General features: G+C 38.2%; 1 protein-coding gene across 1 annotated transcript in view; it reads right to left on the bottom strand.

The window, feature by feature from the left end:
* Nucleotides 1-12,289, bottom strand: part of SPATA7 (spermatogenesis associated 7) — a 36,325-nt gene extending 24,036 nt beyond the window's left edge. The window contains exons 1-4 of the mRNA XM_042815101.1: nt 12,118-12,289; nt 2,876-2,956; nt 1,794-1,886; nt 477-524 (exon numbers count right to left, since the gene is read on the bottom strand). Of these exons, the coding sequence (XP_042671035.1) occupies nt 477-524; nt 1,794-1,886; nt 2,876-2,956; nt 12,118-12,289 (394 nt within the window). The remainder of the gene's footprint in view (nt 1-476; nt 525-1,793; nt 1,887-2,875; nt 2,957-12,117) is intronic.
* Nucleotides 12,290-15,394: the final 3,105 nt, after the last annotated feature.

The raw sequence follows: 15,394 nt of genomic DNA, 5'->3' as shown, positions 1-15,394 counted from the left end.
GGGAAAAGTAACTGCATTCAAGCTGCTGAGCTGGGCATTTGTGACTGTGCTTTCTGTCAAAAGGAACAGCAAGTTTTAGTCCCAGTTCCCATATGCCCACATTCCTAAAATTTCTCTTAACCTTGTACTCATAAGCCCTCTTCATGAAAGTCCAAGCTTACATTGTATCACAAGAAATTAGAGAGAAATTACTGCATTTCTCCTCTTCTACTGCACTGACCATGCAGAAAAGGAACCTAAGTAAAATTAGTATGATCTTCAGTCGAATTAATTAATCACTGATAGACAAAGTCCATCTCACTAATAATCCAATCACTGCAGAATCTTACCTATAGACAAGAGCAGGATAAGAAAAGCTGAAGAAACAAAAAGATAGACATATGCTTTGTTATTCTCCTATTCATCTGGCATTTGCTTTGTTAGGTTATTTTTACAAAAGCTTTTGCAGAAAAAAAAGATAACTCACAGATACTTACGTTTAATGCTGCTCAACCTACTTCTGGGCACTGAACAGTCTACAGCTGCTAAAAATAGGAAAAAAACAGATGCAATTCAGTATTAGTGTTTGTCATGCCTAGAAAAAAAAGTGATAATAAAACAGGACATATGCTAATTTAATTAGAATAAAGCATATTTTTCACTATTTTAAAATACATTAAGAAATGGCAAAATGATAGGAAAATCACCATAACCACATCCAAAACCCTGTTTCTGAAAACAGCTTGAAAGAAAGTATATAATGTTTTGGGAGGTATTCAAATCTTTTATCGCATAACTCATACTATTGCAAAATTCTCTGCAATGAATTTAAACACTCAGTACATTCTGCCAAGCCCTAGCATTAATATCTCTTGGACTTAAATCCCCACAAGTTTATGCAATGAAAAATAAAATGAAAAAAAAAAAAAAACAACAATATTAACAGCTATCTACAGACATCTCTTGGCCCTGTGCATGATATTAACTTGAACAGCAATTCACACTCCTTAAAAATAATAATTCGAGCAATAATAGATTGCTTTCAGTTGTAGCATTAGCAATGGTCTGCAAGCTCATATAGGAGTAACTACACATTTCTAAATCTGAAAAAAATAAATAAATAACATAATTAAAAAACATAAAAAAACATATAAACATGTACAAGTTCAACAGGCTCTTACGTTCCAGATTTCACATTTGCCTTTTGACAAATGTTAACTACTTCTACAATTAAAATCTATACAGATATTCATATACATTTTTAGTGCTCAACAGCACAGATTAATAACACAACAAAGTTCTCATTTGCAAATCCAACACAATATGCAAACTCCTTAAAACTTGCTAATGCAACTGACTGTAACATGAACAAAAGATAAAGATCATTCTTTGGGGAAAAAAAAAAGTCAGTGGTCTTAGTTTAACTGAAGTTGTTCTGTAATCATTTCTAAAATAAATTTGGAATGTTTGCTCTTCAGGTTATCTCCATATCCTATTTTATTACAGCACTAGTGCTGAATGAAGAGAATACAGCACAAAGTACCCTTAAATAAAGTAACTTCGGTAGCATTCAAGAGAAAAGGTTTTCATACAAAACTTTCAATCCGAATAACACACAAGTATTACTACATAAAAGCTGTATCTTCTTGCTGACATCATTCAGCAATTCCAAACATGAAACAGGAAAAAAAAAAATAGAAAAAAAAAGAAAAATCAGGCTTCTGACAACCCAACTCATTCCCTTTTGATATGAGCCTTTTCTGAAAAATGAGCTAAATCTGAAAGTGGAAATTATTTATGTATGTAACTTTTACCTTTGGCTGAAAGAATTCTGTTATAATGAAACATCAAGTGATCTCTGATCAGGTACTGGTTTGTCAGACTTCGGGAGGAGTCAATGCAGAAAGCTATTAAGATTAAAATTAACATTATAAAGGCAGGTAAAAGAATATTCAAATCTTGAAGTTATTGACTGCAATTCAAATCTGAAAGCCAGTATTTCCAATAATAATTGGACAGATGATCAGTAGAAAATAAAAGCCAAAAGAACATTAAAGTGGTTTTGCTCTTAACTTCTATCCTGTATCAAGTACTGAGATAAAACTCTGCTTTCCTGGGAGCTAGTTCCATGATCATGCTTCTGAAAGACTTCCACTTAAGCTTTCACAGAATCGTAGAATGGCTTGGGGCTGGAAGGGACCTTAAGGATCATCTAGTTCCAGCTCCTCTGCAACAGACAGGGTTGCCAGCCTCTAAATCAGGCTGCCCATGGATCCAACAAGCTTGGCCTTGACACCTCCAGAGAAGCAGCCACGACTTCTCTGAGCAGTAGGTCATTTTTTCCTTCTCCCACTACAGTACCAGTTTACATCTAGCAACGTTTCCGGAACACGTAGTGTTTGCAGAAGGCAGAAGCTACGAACTCAATACAATATTACTGTGTGCTTCTCTGTTCAGTGGAAGCCAGTTTGTCTAACCTGCCAGTATAACACGAAAGTAAGGGTCTCCTCTGTTGTCTAAGGTCTAAGATGGCACAGAAACATATCCTATCCCATCCCAGCAACTGCATGCAAAGGAACAGATTTAATTTCAACACTTCCTCCAAGTAGTAATTCTACATATTCCAGCTAATGCAGATATGCTGCTAATTATTTCTAGCTAGCATTACAGTCCAGGCAAAATATTTTCAATAATGCATAGCAATTGTAAGTAGTATTAAATTTCACCAATAGAGCTCAGTGCAAAGGTTCATGGAGTCATGGAACATCCTGAGTTGGAAGGACTCCACACAGATCATCAAGCCCAACTTCTGGCTCCAGCATTTTGATCATGAATGCAATTAATTCACATAGAGAAACTCTGTCAACTTTTTAATGAAAGCAAGTGTGTTACTTACCATTACTTTTAGTACTTAGCTGTCCTTTAAATGGACTTGCTGGACCACATCTGGGAACAACCACAGCTGGGTATTCATTCACTTTAATAAAATGTCAAACAGTTAGAAAGGAAAAAATACATACTCTGACAGACAGGCAATAAATAAATAAAAATATATTTCCCCAAAGAATTATTCAGTTATCGTAGTGCACTTTTTTCCTAGATGAAAAGTCTTCATTACACTATAATACTACAGCATAATTAAGCAACTTAATCAAGATGCCAAAATATGATTATAAAAACTTCTGCTGGTTCCGGGGCTTCAGCAGCAGAAGAGACCCTTAGATCACTTCAACCGGAACTTCTACATTGCTCATTAGGCTGCACAGAGATGCAGCCCAAGTTTTGCAGCTATCATAAACTCTAATTTAAGTGTTTATTGATTGAATTTTACCATGACATCAAATAACTAATGTGAAAAATATTCTGCATGTAGATAAACACTGTGTTTAGTATAATACTCTAGAGTTTAATAGATTTAAAGAAACTAATTACATTTGTGTGACAAACTACCCTACTAATGAGAACATACTCTTTCAAATACCTATTGCTGTTACTGCAAGCAGAATTTGGTTTGCCATTTCATCTTCTGGCAGTTTATAGACTGGAAACCCTCTAAACAAGTGTAGGTACTAACAAAACATAAACATCCAATTGTTCTGAAATACGAAAATGTGAATTAAAAACTCTGCATCTTGTCCTTGGGATTAAAAAAAAAAAAAGAAAGCAAAGCCAGGCTCACAACCACTGTCTGTAAGGCGACCTATGATTTAAAAATACACATCCAATTTAATTTAGAATTTGTAGCATTTTTAGAACAAATTTTAACAGGAGGTAGGTACACTGTTATTTCAAAGATAAGTGCATACAAAGCATTCTTTTATGGTTTCCAAGACTCTGCTCAGAGTACAAATTAAAACAAATGAGAGGAGTGGGGATCTTTTTGCCCTGGCCTTCAGCTGGATCAGCAAAGGCAGGCATCTGTACAGAATGACTGCAGACTGCAAGAAATTATGCTGAAAGACACAGCCAGGCTTAAGCCACATTTTTAAGAGACCTTTAATTCCATTTTTCATGGCTTTTTACCCTCTTTTTACCTCTGCTCAGCACCTTGTTTTCCATCCTCTCCATCCTCATTTCTCAGTGTTATGTGACAGTTACAAGTATATAACAGTACTGTTACAGCTATGAATGTCACTGCAGTGTTTCATAGCTCAACTTTAAGTGTAAGAGCATGCTGCATGAGATGCTGTCCAAAAATTAGTTGGCAGAGATCACATCAAAATAAATTATTCTCTTAATAATGCTTTAATATTATTTCCTCAAAGACATTACTAAAAAAGACATGTACTAAATTTCAAATGACTAGGATTAGTTTAGGAAGCAAAATAAAGTATCTTGAAAAAATAAATAAAATGAAAATGATTACTGTATGTAGAAATGTACCTAATATTTTCTTGAGACCTTGTTGTGCCTGGATCAACGTGCTCAACTCCCACAGTTGCAAAGCACAACTCAGTTTTGAGCTAGCAAGAGGGTCCCACACTCAGAAAAGCCTGCCTTTACACAGCTCCAGCTCTGACATGGTGTCTATAGACACAACACTCCCACCCCTTCCGATGGGAGGTGCCAGAAAGGGAGAACAAAGGAAAAGTGCTACCACAGATTTTTTTCACCACTAGCTTGAAACTGTTCTTAAGGTAAGATACCTTCTTTAAAGCCAAAGGGAAACATTTATGCTCTTCTGCACCCATTTTAATTGGTTCTTTAAAAAATTCCCCTTGTGGTAAAATTCCCCCCACTCTCTATTTATGATTTAAACATACACAGGCAAACAAGACTATTAAAGTATTAAAATTTCAAGCATATAGCAAGAATTTATTAGATTTAGAATGACTGCCTCTGTAATGATTGCAAATCTTGCTCAATAATGGCCTACTTTCTTAGTATTTCTCTAGCAGAGTAACAACAAAGTGGTACTCACAACCTAGCTGGGTAACTGTACTGAAAATCACCTGAAGGTACAGTGCTCACATTTTTAAAGAATGGAAGTCCTTCAAAAGACTTAAGTGTTAGATTATAACATTTTGGTAAATAAAATTTTATCGTAATGATTAAAAAAAAAGTGTAAGCTATTAGTCAGAAATGTAATCTTAGCAGACATATCAAAATCTGAAGGTTTTCACTCACAGTTGCTCAAAATAACCTAAAGCTTCCTGTATTTTCTGTATTTCAGTGCCAAGTTATAATTCCAAAACACACGTGACACCATTAGATTAACGGTTATAAGGCCACCTCTAATTTCTATATGTAATTGTAGAGAGGTAAGCACGAGCATCTTAAAAATGCACAGGGACGTTCTCACAACTGCAGATGGTTCATTTCAAATAAGCTAAGCTTCTCTGCCCTGAGTTAAAGAGAACCAGATCCACTCAGAAACTTGTTGCTTGCAGATCTGCAGATGGAAGTAAATCTCTGTTCAATACTAGAGGAAAATGCAAGGATTCTGAAATGCTCACTTACTTTGCATCACCAGCAGATGGCAACATGGATAAGCTGTACAGAAAGAACTACCTCATCGGTTCCTTCTGCCCTACGCAATTCATGTGTACCAGAGTATCTGAATATTCTGACTGTGGGCATAGCACACGTGTCTGTAGTGCCACAGCCCACCCTCTCTGTCCCTTGTGCCAAATGAAGTGATGGAGATATTTCTGTAACATTTCCATTAAAGAGGATGTTTGAATCTCTGCGAACCACCTCATCTCACAGAACTTGCCGCCACTTTTTCACAAAGGCCTCAAAGATACCAATTTGGCTGAAATAAGTAACGGTCAGTGCTACTGAAGCTGTAAGGAATAACTAAACTTTTGTTTTCTTAGGATCCAAGACTGTTCGTGTAGACATTCAACTGCATTTATCATTGCTACATTAAGTTCAGCTTACACTTTTACTCCATAAACCTGCAGTCTGAAATTCAAAACAGTTTTTAACACACTTCTACTTCATATAATAATAAATTAAATTGCTTAAGCCAGAGAAGAAAATGGATCTGGTATGCGGGGGATTTAGTTTATTGCTAATTCAAAACAACTGAAGCGAGGTTGAATGTTAGGATTCAAATGTTTCACAGGATAGTTGCCTACTGACTTGAGCAGGTGTTCGTTTCAATTCAGTTTGTATTTTCACAGTTATTTACATAATAGCAAAAAATAAACTTCAACTGAAAGCTTACATATGTGAAAAAATAAAAAATAAAGGAGAAGGTGGGATTTTTTTTATTTATCAAATATGAACCTAACAAAACGACAACGGCAAAACAATAACAAGCACCAGGATGGCTGTGGGAGTGAAGAAAGCTGTAAAGTTCTAGGACTTTGTCAACCCCACCTTTTTTTTCCGAAACCAATTCACAGAAGTGCGAATTTTTTCAGCGAGAATATTTCCACTGATTTTGACAGTATTTATTTCCTGAATAATCAATTACTTGAATAGGATCACCTGTATGAAGTGGGCGTAGCAGAACTGGTCCTGGAACTTGCAGCTTTTGGAATAAACATTCCCTGATTACAACACACACTTCTATTTCATATAATAATAAAGCCTTCCAGTCACAAAGTAGAGGTCTACATAAACAGATTTCCAGATCTGGACTGGAAACACTTCAGTATCATTTCATTTAGCTTAAGAAATTATTTTCTGAGTTCACAGCCTCAGAAACTGAGAAGTATAATGGACTCATAACTTCAAACATGTAATTGCACAATCGAAGCATACATATCCTCATAGATTTAAGATTTAATGGTCCACACTGAATACAACACTGGGATTCTCAGACCACAAGTTATCGTGAAGTACAGAAAGCAAACAAATGATATATTACAAAAAAAATGAATCTGGTATTTTAGTTCCTTATTAGTGCTTCTATCTGCTTGTTCTTGTAGGCTTTCCATGCACATGTGGCACTACACAGTGACAAGAAAAACTAAAACAAACTTGGGGAATAGTTTTTCCAGTTGGTATCTAAGTAAAGTAATAATTGCATTACTCTAAAGAGATTGGTAAGATATTTTCTTCACATTATCCTTTCTTTTTTTATTTAAAATGCCTTCTATTTTTATTTGCAATTTCAAAGTCCTAAAAATGATGGGAAATGCTGTTTTCTATGTGTTATTTTATACCCTCTTAGTAGACAGGAAAATTATTTCCTTAAATTCTGCCTATACAGCCATTTTAGGTCTAGAACATTAATATACATAGAAAAGATGCCCAGTCTTTCATTACAGCACTCTCATAGGAAGGATTTTAAACATGACTATTAACCTGCTATTTTTATACTTTAGATACAGCAAATCAAAAACACAAAAAAATTCAATCTAGCTCCCTTTACCTTACAAAGACTTGTTATTTAAAAGATAGCTCATAAAAATATAGAGACCTGAAGTGAAATATTGAGTACAGGCACCTAAACGCAGCACTACAAGCCACAAGCCCTTCACCTCAGTGTACAGGTTTGCATGAGCACTATGCTTCTGTAACAGCAATTTATAGATCTGAGGTTGAAACAATCCCAAGTCCTATGTAGATTTAGACCTCAGGTCTCCCCAGCTGTCCCAGTGGAACATGTCCATCACTCAACCAAGGCCACCGACCCTTTCATGTATTGGATTTTTTCACAGCTCAAGGATTCTTGCACTCCCTGATGCACAGCAGCCTCTCAGCTACAAATGTTCGAAGCACCTACAATGGATTAAAACTGCAGCATTCGCCTGAGCAGTGACGATTTCATCTCCCAGAGGCTGATAAGGACATTCAACCCAAACTGACATGCTATGCAAATGCTCTAGCCACTACCGTAACTTCTAAAGGCTTAGAGCTGCTGCCTTTTCCACCCCTAGCTCCTTTTCTTCTCTTCCTTCACAGCTCCTGAATACTCTAAAACAAAGCCAGCCAGACATCTCCGCCCAAGTGGGTAACTCAGGCAACTACACACAGAATTGGCTTTGTGCTGCAATCTTATCAGAAGCCAAGGATGCTCTATCACCCTTTGTGACTAGTTTAGCGATCATTTCAGTGGTTCCTGCTACTGACTCATTTGTCTAGCTCCATACACACTAACAGTATGCTGCGGCACTAACACTGTACACATGGAGTGTGAAATCCTAAACACATCAGAAGTAGTAGTGGCATCTAACATTTCTGAAAAGGTCACATTTAAAGGAATGAAATTTGGACCCACTAAATAGATTTTTACCCTTTTGGTACTACAAGAACTTTCAAATCAAAATATCCACGACCTCTTTATGCTGCAAAAATTGTGCATACAAATACAACACAGACACACAGTAAATACTGTTGTATCTATGTTAAGAGATTAACCTGATTATGAAAATGCACATTAGATTTAAATTTTTTTAAAATAAGAAACTAACTACTATGTTTTCTGTTACATTAAAATGATGATACACTTCCATTATTTTAAAAAACAGTAACAATAGGATGGTCTATTAGTAATGACATTTTCATTGTGGCTTACTTCCATACCCTGCCAACCTCCTTTAACTTTCTTGACTTCTTTTCTTCCCTGGCAGTCATCCATTCCCCTCACCCTCACATTCCCTTTTGCTCAGCTGTGGCTGCAGAGCTGCTGTGTGTTATAATCAGCCATCTGGTTTATCTCAGTTTACATCTTGTTTATATCTAGTTCACATATGCTACAACTGGTAACCTAGTTTAAGCTTATCTAGTTGCTTATTCTTGGCTGACTAGTTGTTCATCCTCTTGTTGCTTATCTGAGGATGGCAACAGAACAGAACACCTCTCCCCAAAAAAGTAAGGTAATCAGTTGAGGATTTTCTTCCCTTACTCAGAAACTGAGGTTCACACCACTCAGATTCCTACTTGTTGCTCATAGCTGGCTGAAATTGCTTAACATCTTCAGGACCAGAAAGAGGAAAAGGCTGGCAGACAGTAGCATTCAATCCACATGCTCCTTTTTCAGGAAGACAGGTTAAAATATGGCAAGTCTTCTTTGCTTTTCTGCAGTACCTATGCAATCACAAAAGGTAACGTCTTCATATTTAGCTGGTTATGGAATGCACTGATAGTGTTCCATTCTATCTGAAAAGTATGAGGGGTAAAACTGAACTTCTTTTTCATGAAAACTAAGTAGAAGACTCCTGGATCCACTTCTGGTTTCAATTACAAAGAAAAACTCCCATGGATCCTGAGAACACACTCTTAGATTTGAAGCTGCCTTTAACAAAACCACATTTAAGACTTATTTAAAAAGTAGAGAATCAACCAGAAAAAAAAAAAAAGTGTATTGCCACTGTTTTCCAGTTTTTCTTAAGCAAAATGTGATGAATGAAGCTACAATATTCCAATTTCAAAAGGAAGTTCCAAATGTTCCATTTGAATTTTGCATGGGATCATTTGTGTCAGAGGCAAAATATTATGAAAGTAATTCTCTGAATCATTTCCTGACATGCGCACCATACATAATCTTCTAAGCCATTAATTAGATAGGTGCTATTTATATGCTTATTCTGCTGGATTACACAAAACCTCTTCTTTACATGTACTCTCAGTGTGCAGGAGTTGGGTCTCTCAGTCCTTTACAGCTAATAATGCAACAGTTTTCTGCATAAATGAAAACTATTCAACGAAAACACTATTTCAAAATTCAAAATCTCCCTGATCAAAGAAATCTAACAGAATAGTAGAGCAGCCTTCAAATAGGCTCTTTTGAGTCTTATTTAAGCAATTCTTGAAAAACATTACAATTTTCCAATTAGCAGACATCATATATACCTCTACATGCAGACACAGAAAGAAAACCACACTCTACTCAGTTTATAGTGTACAGAGAGAAAAGGTCTCTTTTTTTTTTTTAATTTGTGCTGACGGAATACTCCATTAGTATTTTATCTTCCATTTTCCCATATTTCTAACTGAAAAGGCACAGCTGGCACCATGCAGAACAGAGATCAGAGAATCCTTGTTTTGCTGAGCTGCAGGTAACGTTGCAGAGTATGATTGGAGCAAAACAGCAAGTAGGGTTAATGATTTGAATCCTGCTACTTTAGCACGTATTTCATTTGAAGCATGCCAGAAACCTTCAATGAAATTGGACCTATTAGGTATTTCAGTTCCACAGCAGTTTTAAATCATTTGCTGAACGAAGATAGGATGAGTCATACTATGTGAATAAGTCACTGAGTAAGCTATTTTACCAACGGGCAAAGTAACGACAGGTTTAAATGACTGGTTGAGACAAGGTTTTAATTTGGTAAAAAATTGTGGTCAGTGATTAACATTTGCCACTTTTGGTTAAAATATATTGTTATGGTTCAACTGTGACTTCCATATGTCCTTTCTTTTTTGAAGACACAAATATGATTTTTCAACTTTCATGCTGGTCAAATTCTGAATATTCAGAATCGGTATCACCAAGTTGATGCTCGTGTATGTATTACAAGAACTCTGCAAGGAGTACAACAGGTTATAAAATAAGAAATCCCCCCTAAACAGTACTAACTTTCTGGACAGACACTGCATGGACATGACTATTTTGTGTAGAATACACAGATATTATTTGTTCTGCCCCTTTCACAGACTGCCTGTAAGCAGCTGGAGGGCTGTTCTGCCAATTTTGCTCAGGCAAAGTAAGGTGATACTAAGCACTCAAGCAATAGCATTTAAAGAGATGTTCTTTCCAACTTTCAAATTATTTTGTATAATTGTTTTTCATTTGTTTGACAACAAGGGTCATTCAGTCAAAGCTTCTGCAGCCTGAATGAAATTTAGATCTTATATTCTATTTATTCTATTTTTACAGTCAACAGACTGTGGTTGCCCATAAAAATAATTAGAGAATCAAGAACATGAACAGCAAAGAACTTGACAGATTTGTAGTAAGACTGCTTTCACACAATGTAGGGGAATGTCTTTTATGGAGACTGCAAGAACATTAAATATATTTATTTATGCAGAAGATCCTAGTTTTTGCCCAGAAGTTTGTAGATCCATGTAGTATTAGACCTCATGTTAAAACTCTACTCTGATATCAGACATCTTCTGGAGCGGCATCAGTCACTAATTCCAAAGACCTGATCTGACACCACAAAGATGCAATGTGAAATGTTATCTCACTAGATCTGACCCGACACAGCTATGTACAATTTTGACAGCACAGCATTGAGTAATTCCTACCACTGTTTTATACCATTCATGCCATCAAGTTCACATCTAAAAATACTTCAGATACTTTCCAAGAGCTGGAACTAGCTCATGTAAACTTTTTTTTTTTTTTCATGTTTACGCCTGTTTTTATCACAAATGACAAATGTCTCTATGAGTATTTGCAGGAACTAAACACAATGGCAGCCCACAGCTGATTAAATCTGGGTAAGGAATCACAGAATCATATAGAATCACAGGTGTTGGAAAGGCAGATCAGCTACCCAAGCCTCTTCCAAAGCAGGCTCCCTACAGTTCCACTTGCTGGGCACCACGGTCACGTGCCTGGCAGCATCCACCTGACCTGCCCTCCTTGTCAGTGCTTGTATTTAAATCCTTTACTTCTCAGCCACACTTTCACTAACACCCACCTACTCCCCAAAAAACTTGGACCTGCACCCAACAGCCATCTAAATGCAATTCTGCTAACAAAACAAACAACAACAAAAACCCAACACCACTATAAACGACAGTTCAGAGCCGTACCAGCTTTGGAAAAGAAGAAACGTGGCTCCCAAAGGGCGAAGAAATTCAGACTGACAACGAGGCGGCTCTCTCTGCCCATCCCACACCGCACTGACACAGCAGCGCCGAGCGCCAATGAAAGGCAGGAGCAACGCAGCGATGCTGCCCGTGAGGCGGACGCTTTAGCGGCCACGTTACTAGGTCGAGCCTTTCGCCCCTCGCCCGCACGGAGGCCGCTGCGGAGCCGCAATCCGCACGGGCAAACGCCCGAATGGCTCTGAACGGCCCAGACTCCACACGGGCCGCCACGGCAATTCGCACCCCGCACAGCAGGGCAAGCCGTGGGTTGACACCCTAACACGCGAGCAGATCCGCCCGGCCCCTTTCTGGAGAGGGCCTCACCCCACCACCCCACGGCCGGGAAGACCGGGAAAGGCAGGGCGGCAGCGCGCCCCAATGCCGGCAGGCCCCGCCCGCAGCCCCCCGGCCCCGCACCTTGGCTCCGCCTGCCGCCGCCCCTCTCCATCTTCACCCCCATGCTCTCGGGCGAGCCCAGCTTTCGGCTCAAAGCGGCAACAGCTCTGACTCCACAGCGGCCGGGTGGGGCGTGGCGCTGAGTCTGGCATAGCGCGACGTGTCCTGGCCCGGCGGCCTCCGCTGTTGCCATGGTGTCGGGAGCGTCGCGCTGGGCGGGCGGGCAAAGCAGGGCCTGGCCAGGCCACGGCCTCGGGGATGGCTTCTCCCTCGCCTGTAATCCGCAGTAATTATTTAAACCTGCTTGCAACACGACTGAAAGTAAAAAAATAATTGGTGCCAAGTGAGTATTTTAAACAAAATTACTCATGTTTTGTAGGAGAGAATGGCAAGTAGGGAAGCTGGAGTGTTCCCGGCGTGTTACAATGAAGAAATTCACTCTTTCAAAAGAGCAGTTCTTTAGAAATGAACCACAACAGCAAATATTGAAAACCAATGTTTGATCATATCACTGATGTATGTATTAACACTGGTTTTGTTTGTAGTCAACTTTCTGAAGAAGTGATAGGTTTGATTTTACATGGTCACTCTAGAAATGTCTCCTATTTATCTCCATGGAAACTGTGGCAGATGATACAAAGAACACAGTAACGCTTATAGAGCGAATTCTCAGCTACAAAACGCTGTTTTTCAACGCAGTCAGCATCCTCAGCTATGCATTTTTGCCAGCGATGAACAAGATTCATTCCAGATTCCCAGGAAGTCACAGAAGCAGACATAGTCGTGTGGATGAAACCTGAAGTACTGCTGCACATTCTGTGTGACAGTAGTGGTTACCAAAAATTTCAGAAAACTTTTCAGTAATTAACTATTGAATGTTGGATGCATAGCTGAAGTTTCTTGTTAACCCCTAGCTCCTGCTGGTCAGCCTGTGGTTTCCCTTCAAAGCTGCTTTAGTAGATCTTTAATGATTTTTTTTATATTCCCATTTATTTTGTGCGAAGTACTCTTTGCATGTAGCCTTAATTCTTGTGCTCCACATTATAGTGATTATTTCGACAGTCTAATGCTGCTTTCTGTAAAATCATCTGTAATGATAATTGTTTTTAAGTTTGTCTGAAAGGGGTCAGGAAAGGAAATACAAGCTTCTTTGGATCCTCATTCCAACTCATCTTCCTGACTGTTTTTTTTATAAAGTGTCTGTTCTCATGGTATGTCAACTTCTACCAACCATTAGGTAACAAAATAGCTTTTTTTTTTTTTTTCTATAACAAATAATTTAATAGCATTTTTTCTTTCTCTTATATCTCTTTTGGTGTGAAGACAACGATATCATTATAATCATAGAATCATAGAATGTCCTGGGTTGAAAAGGACCACAATGATCATCTAATTTCAATCCCCCTGTAATGTGCAGGGTCGCCAACCACTAGACCAGGCTGCCCAGAAGAGTAAGTTGACTCCCCCATGAATAAAAATCCAGAAAGCCCTGAATCCAAATGCTCTTTCCCCTTCCCCCACAAGGATTTTTGACTGCATGTAAAATTAGAAATTAGGAGATAGGGCTTCAGGAAACCAGTTGCCTTAGTTGCTGTGTATCAGTGCTTAGACTTCTTTGTAATAATTCATATAGTTAAACCAGTAGATTGTGGAGGTAGTGATTGTCTTAAAGTAGTGTCGGTTTCAGATACTTGGTGATACTGCAGAGGAGGTTAAGTGCTTGAGATCTTACTGCTGTGGTGTCCCGGGCTCTAGTTGTAATGCTGTGTATTGGCTTCAGAAATCATGCTACTGAAAATGTCTCTCACTTTTGTTTGTTTTGTTTTTGTTGTTTTCAAATGAGCTGCACACAGCAATATCTTTATACTTTTAGAATACTTTTTGTTTCATTGTCTGAATTCGGAATTTCACATTCTTGAATTCTCAGTGTATCATTCCCAACATAGCATAATATAGCATAACAGCATAGTAACTAGGCTGTTCTTTCTGACCCTAGTGATGTATTTCTCATAGTGCCTTCCCATTGATCATATGTTTTTTCCACCATATAGATAATTACAACTCCCTAATGTGAGTGAGTGTTTTTAGAAACATATAATGACTGTTCCCCTGGTTTCTAGGCAACACTGAGGGAATGTAGCAATTTCCACCAGTTCCCCCTCAATCAGAAGCATCCTAGAAATACCCCAGCTCTGAAGTTTTTTACCTCCAATAGCAACATATACCAGAGCTCTGTGTTTGTAACTGCTCTGACTTGCAATCTTTTGCCCTTTGGCTCTATTGGATCTCTAAGTGTTTATGTACTTCATGTAATTAAAAGCTAATCCGGATATATTGCAATGTACTCACACATTAACTCCTGCAACACATACTAAATAAAAATAAGTCTTAAAAGAAATTTAATCAGTCATGGATTTTGATCCATCATAGTAAGTTCAAAAATAAATGAAATGAATTGCTGTGGAGAACAAATTGTTGTCAAAGAAATAGCATATTGAAAATTGTAAATTTTGTCCTCTTCCAAACTGAAAAGAAGAAACACAGCGCTAATGTTGTTGGCTGTCTTTCTCAGGAGGGTATTTTCCCATTTTCCTTGAAATTTTAGAGCACTGTGTGGTATTAAAGTTTGACTGCACTGGGAGGATGGAAGCAGCAGGAAGAGTCACAGTGGAAGGTCTAGAAGATCACCTGTTCTTACTTGAGAAGGTAAGGCTTGCAAATTATATTTCCCCAGTTTATCATCTAGGTAGATCTTATTGCGCTCTACAACCTCCTGAAAGGAGGTTGTACCAAGGTGAAGGTTGGCCTTTTCTCCCAGATAAAAGTTGCAGGATGAGAGGGAATGGCCTAAAGCTGTGCCAGGGGACATTCAGATTTCCTGTAATAGCAGGAAAAAAATTATTCTCAGAAATGGTGGTAAAACATTGGCATAAGCTGCCCAGGGAGGTAGTAGAGCATCCTCCCTGGAGATGTTCAAGAAATGGCACTGAGGGACATGGCTGAGTGGCATGATGTCAATAGGTTGGTCATGGGATTAGATGATCTTTGTGGTCTTTTCCAACCTCAGTATTTCTATGATTTTGTGACCTGATGTAGAAGCCTATTGTTCAGCATATTTATGGTTAATAGTATTTTGCAACAAAACAGCATTCTCAAGACCTGTGTAGTGTTTATTTTTGTGGAAGAAACAAATTTGTTAGAGAAAAGGGCATCAGAAAAAGGAAACAGTCCATAAAAAGCTTAGGGTTTTTTTTAGCACAGATCAGCCTGGTTTCCTCTGAAAAAGAATGCCTGTCAG

Source organism: Centrocercus urophasianus, unplaced genomic scaffold, assembly GCF_019232065.1.
Source record: "Centrocercus urophasianus isolate 14NV4802_14NV808 unplaced genomic scaffold, USGS_Curo_1.0 seq_14, whole genome shotgun sequence".
Lineage (NCBI taxonomy): Eukaryota > Metazoa > Chordata > Aves > Galliformes > Phasianidae > Centrocercus > Centrocercus urophasianus.
The sequence above is the reverse complement of the archived record's forward strand: the minus strand, read 5'-3'. Positions and strand labels throughout refer to the sequence as shown.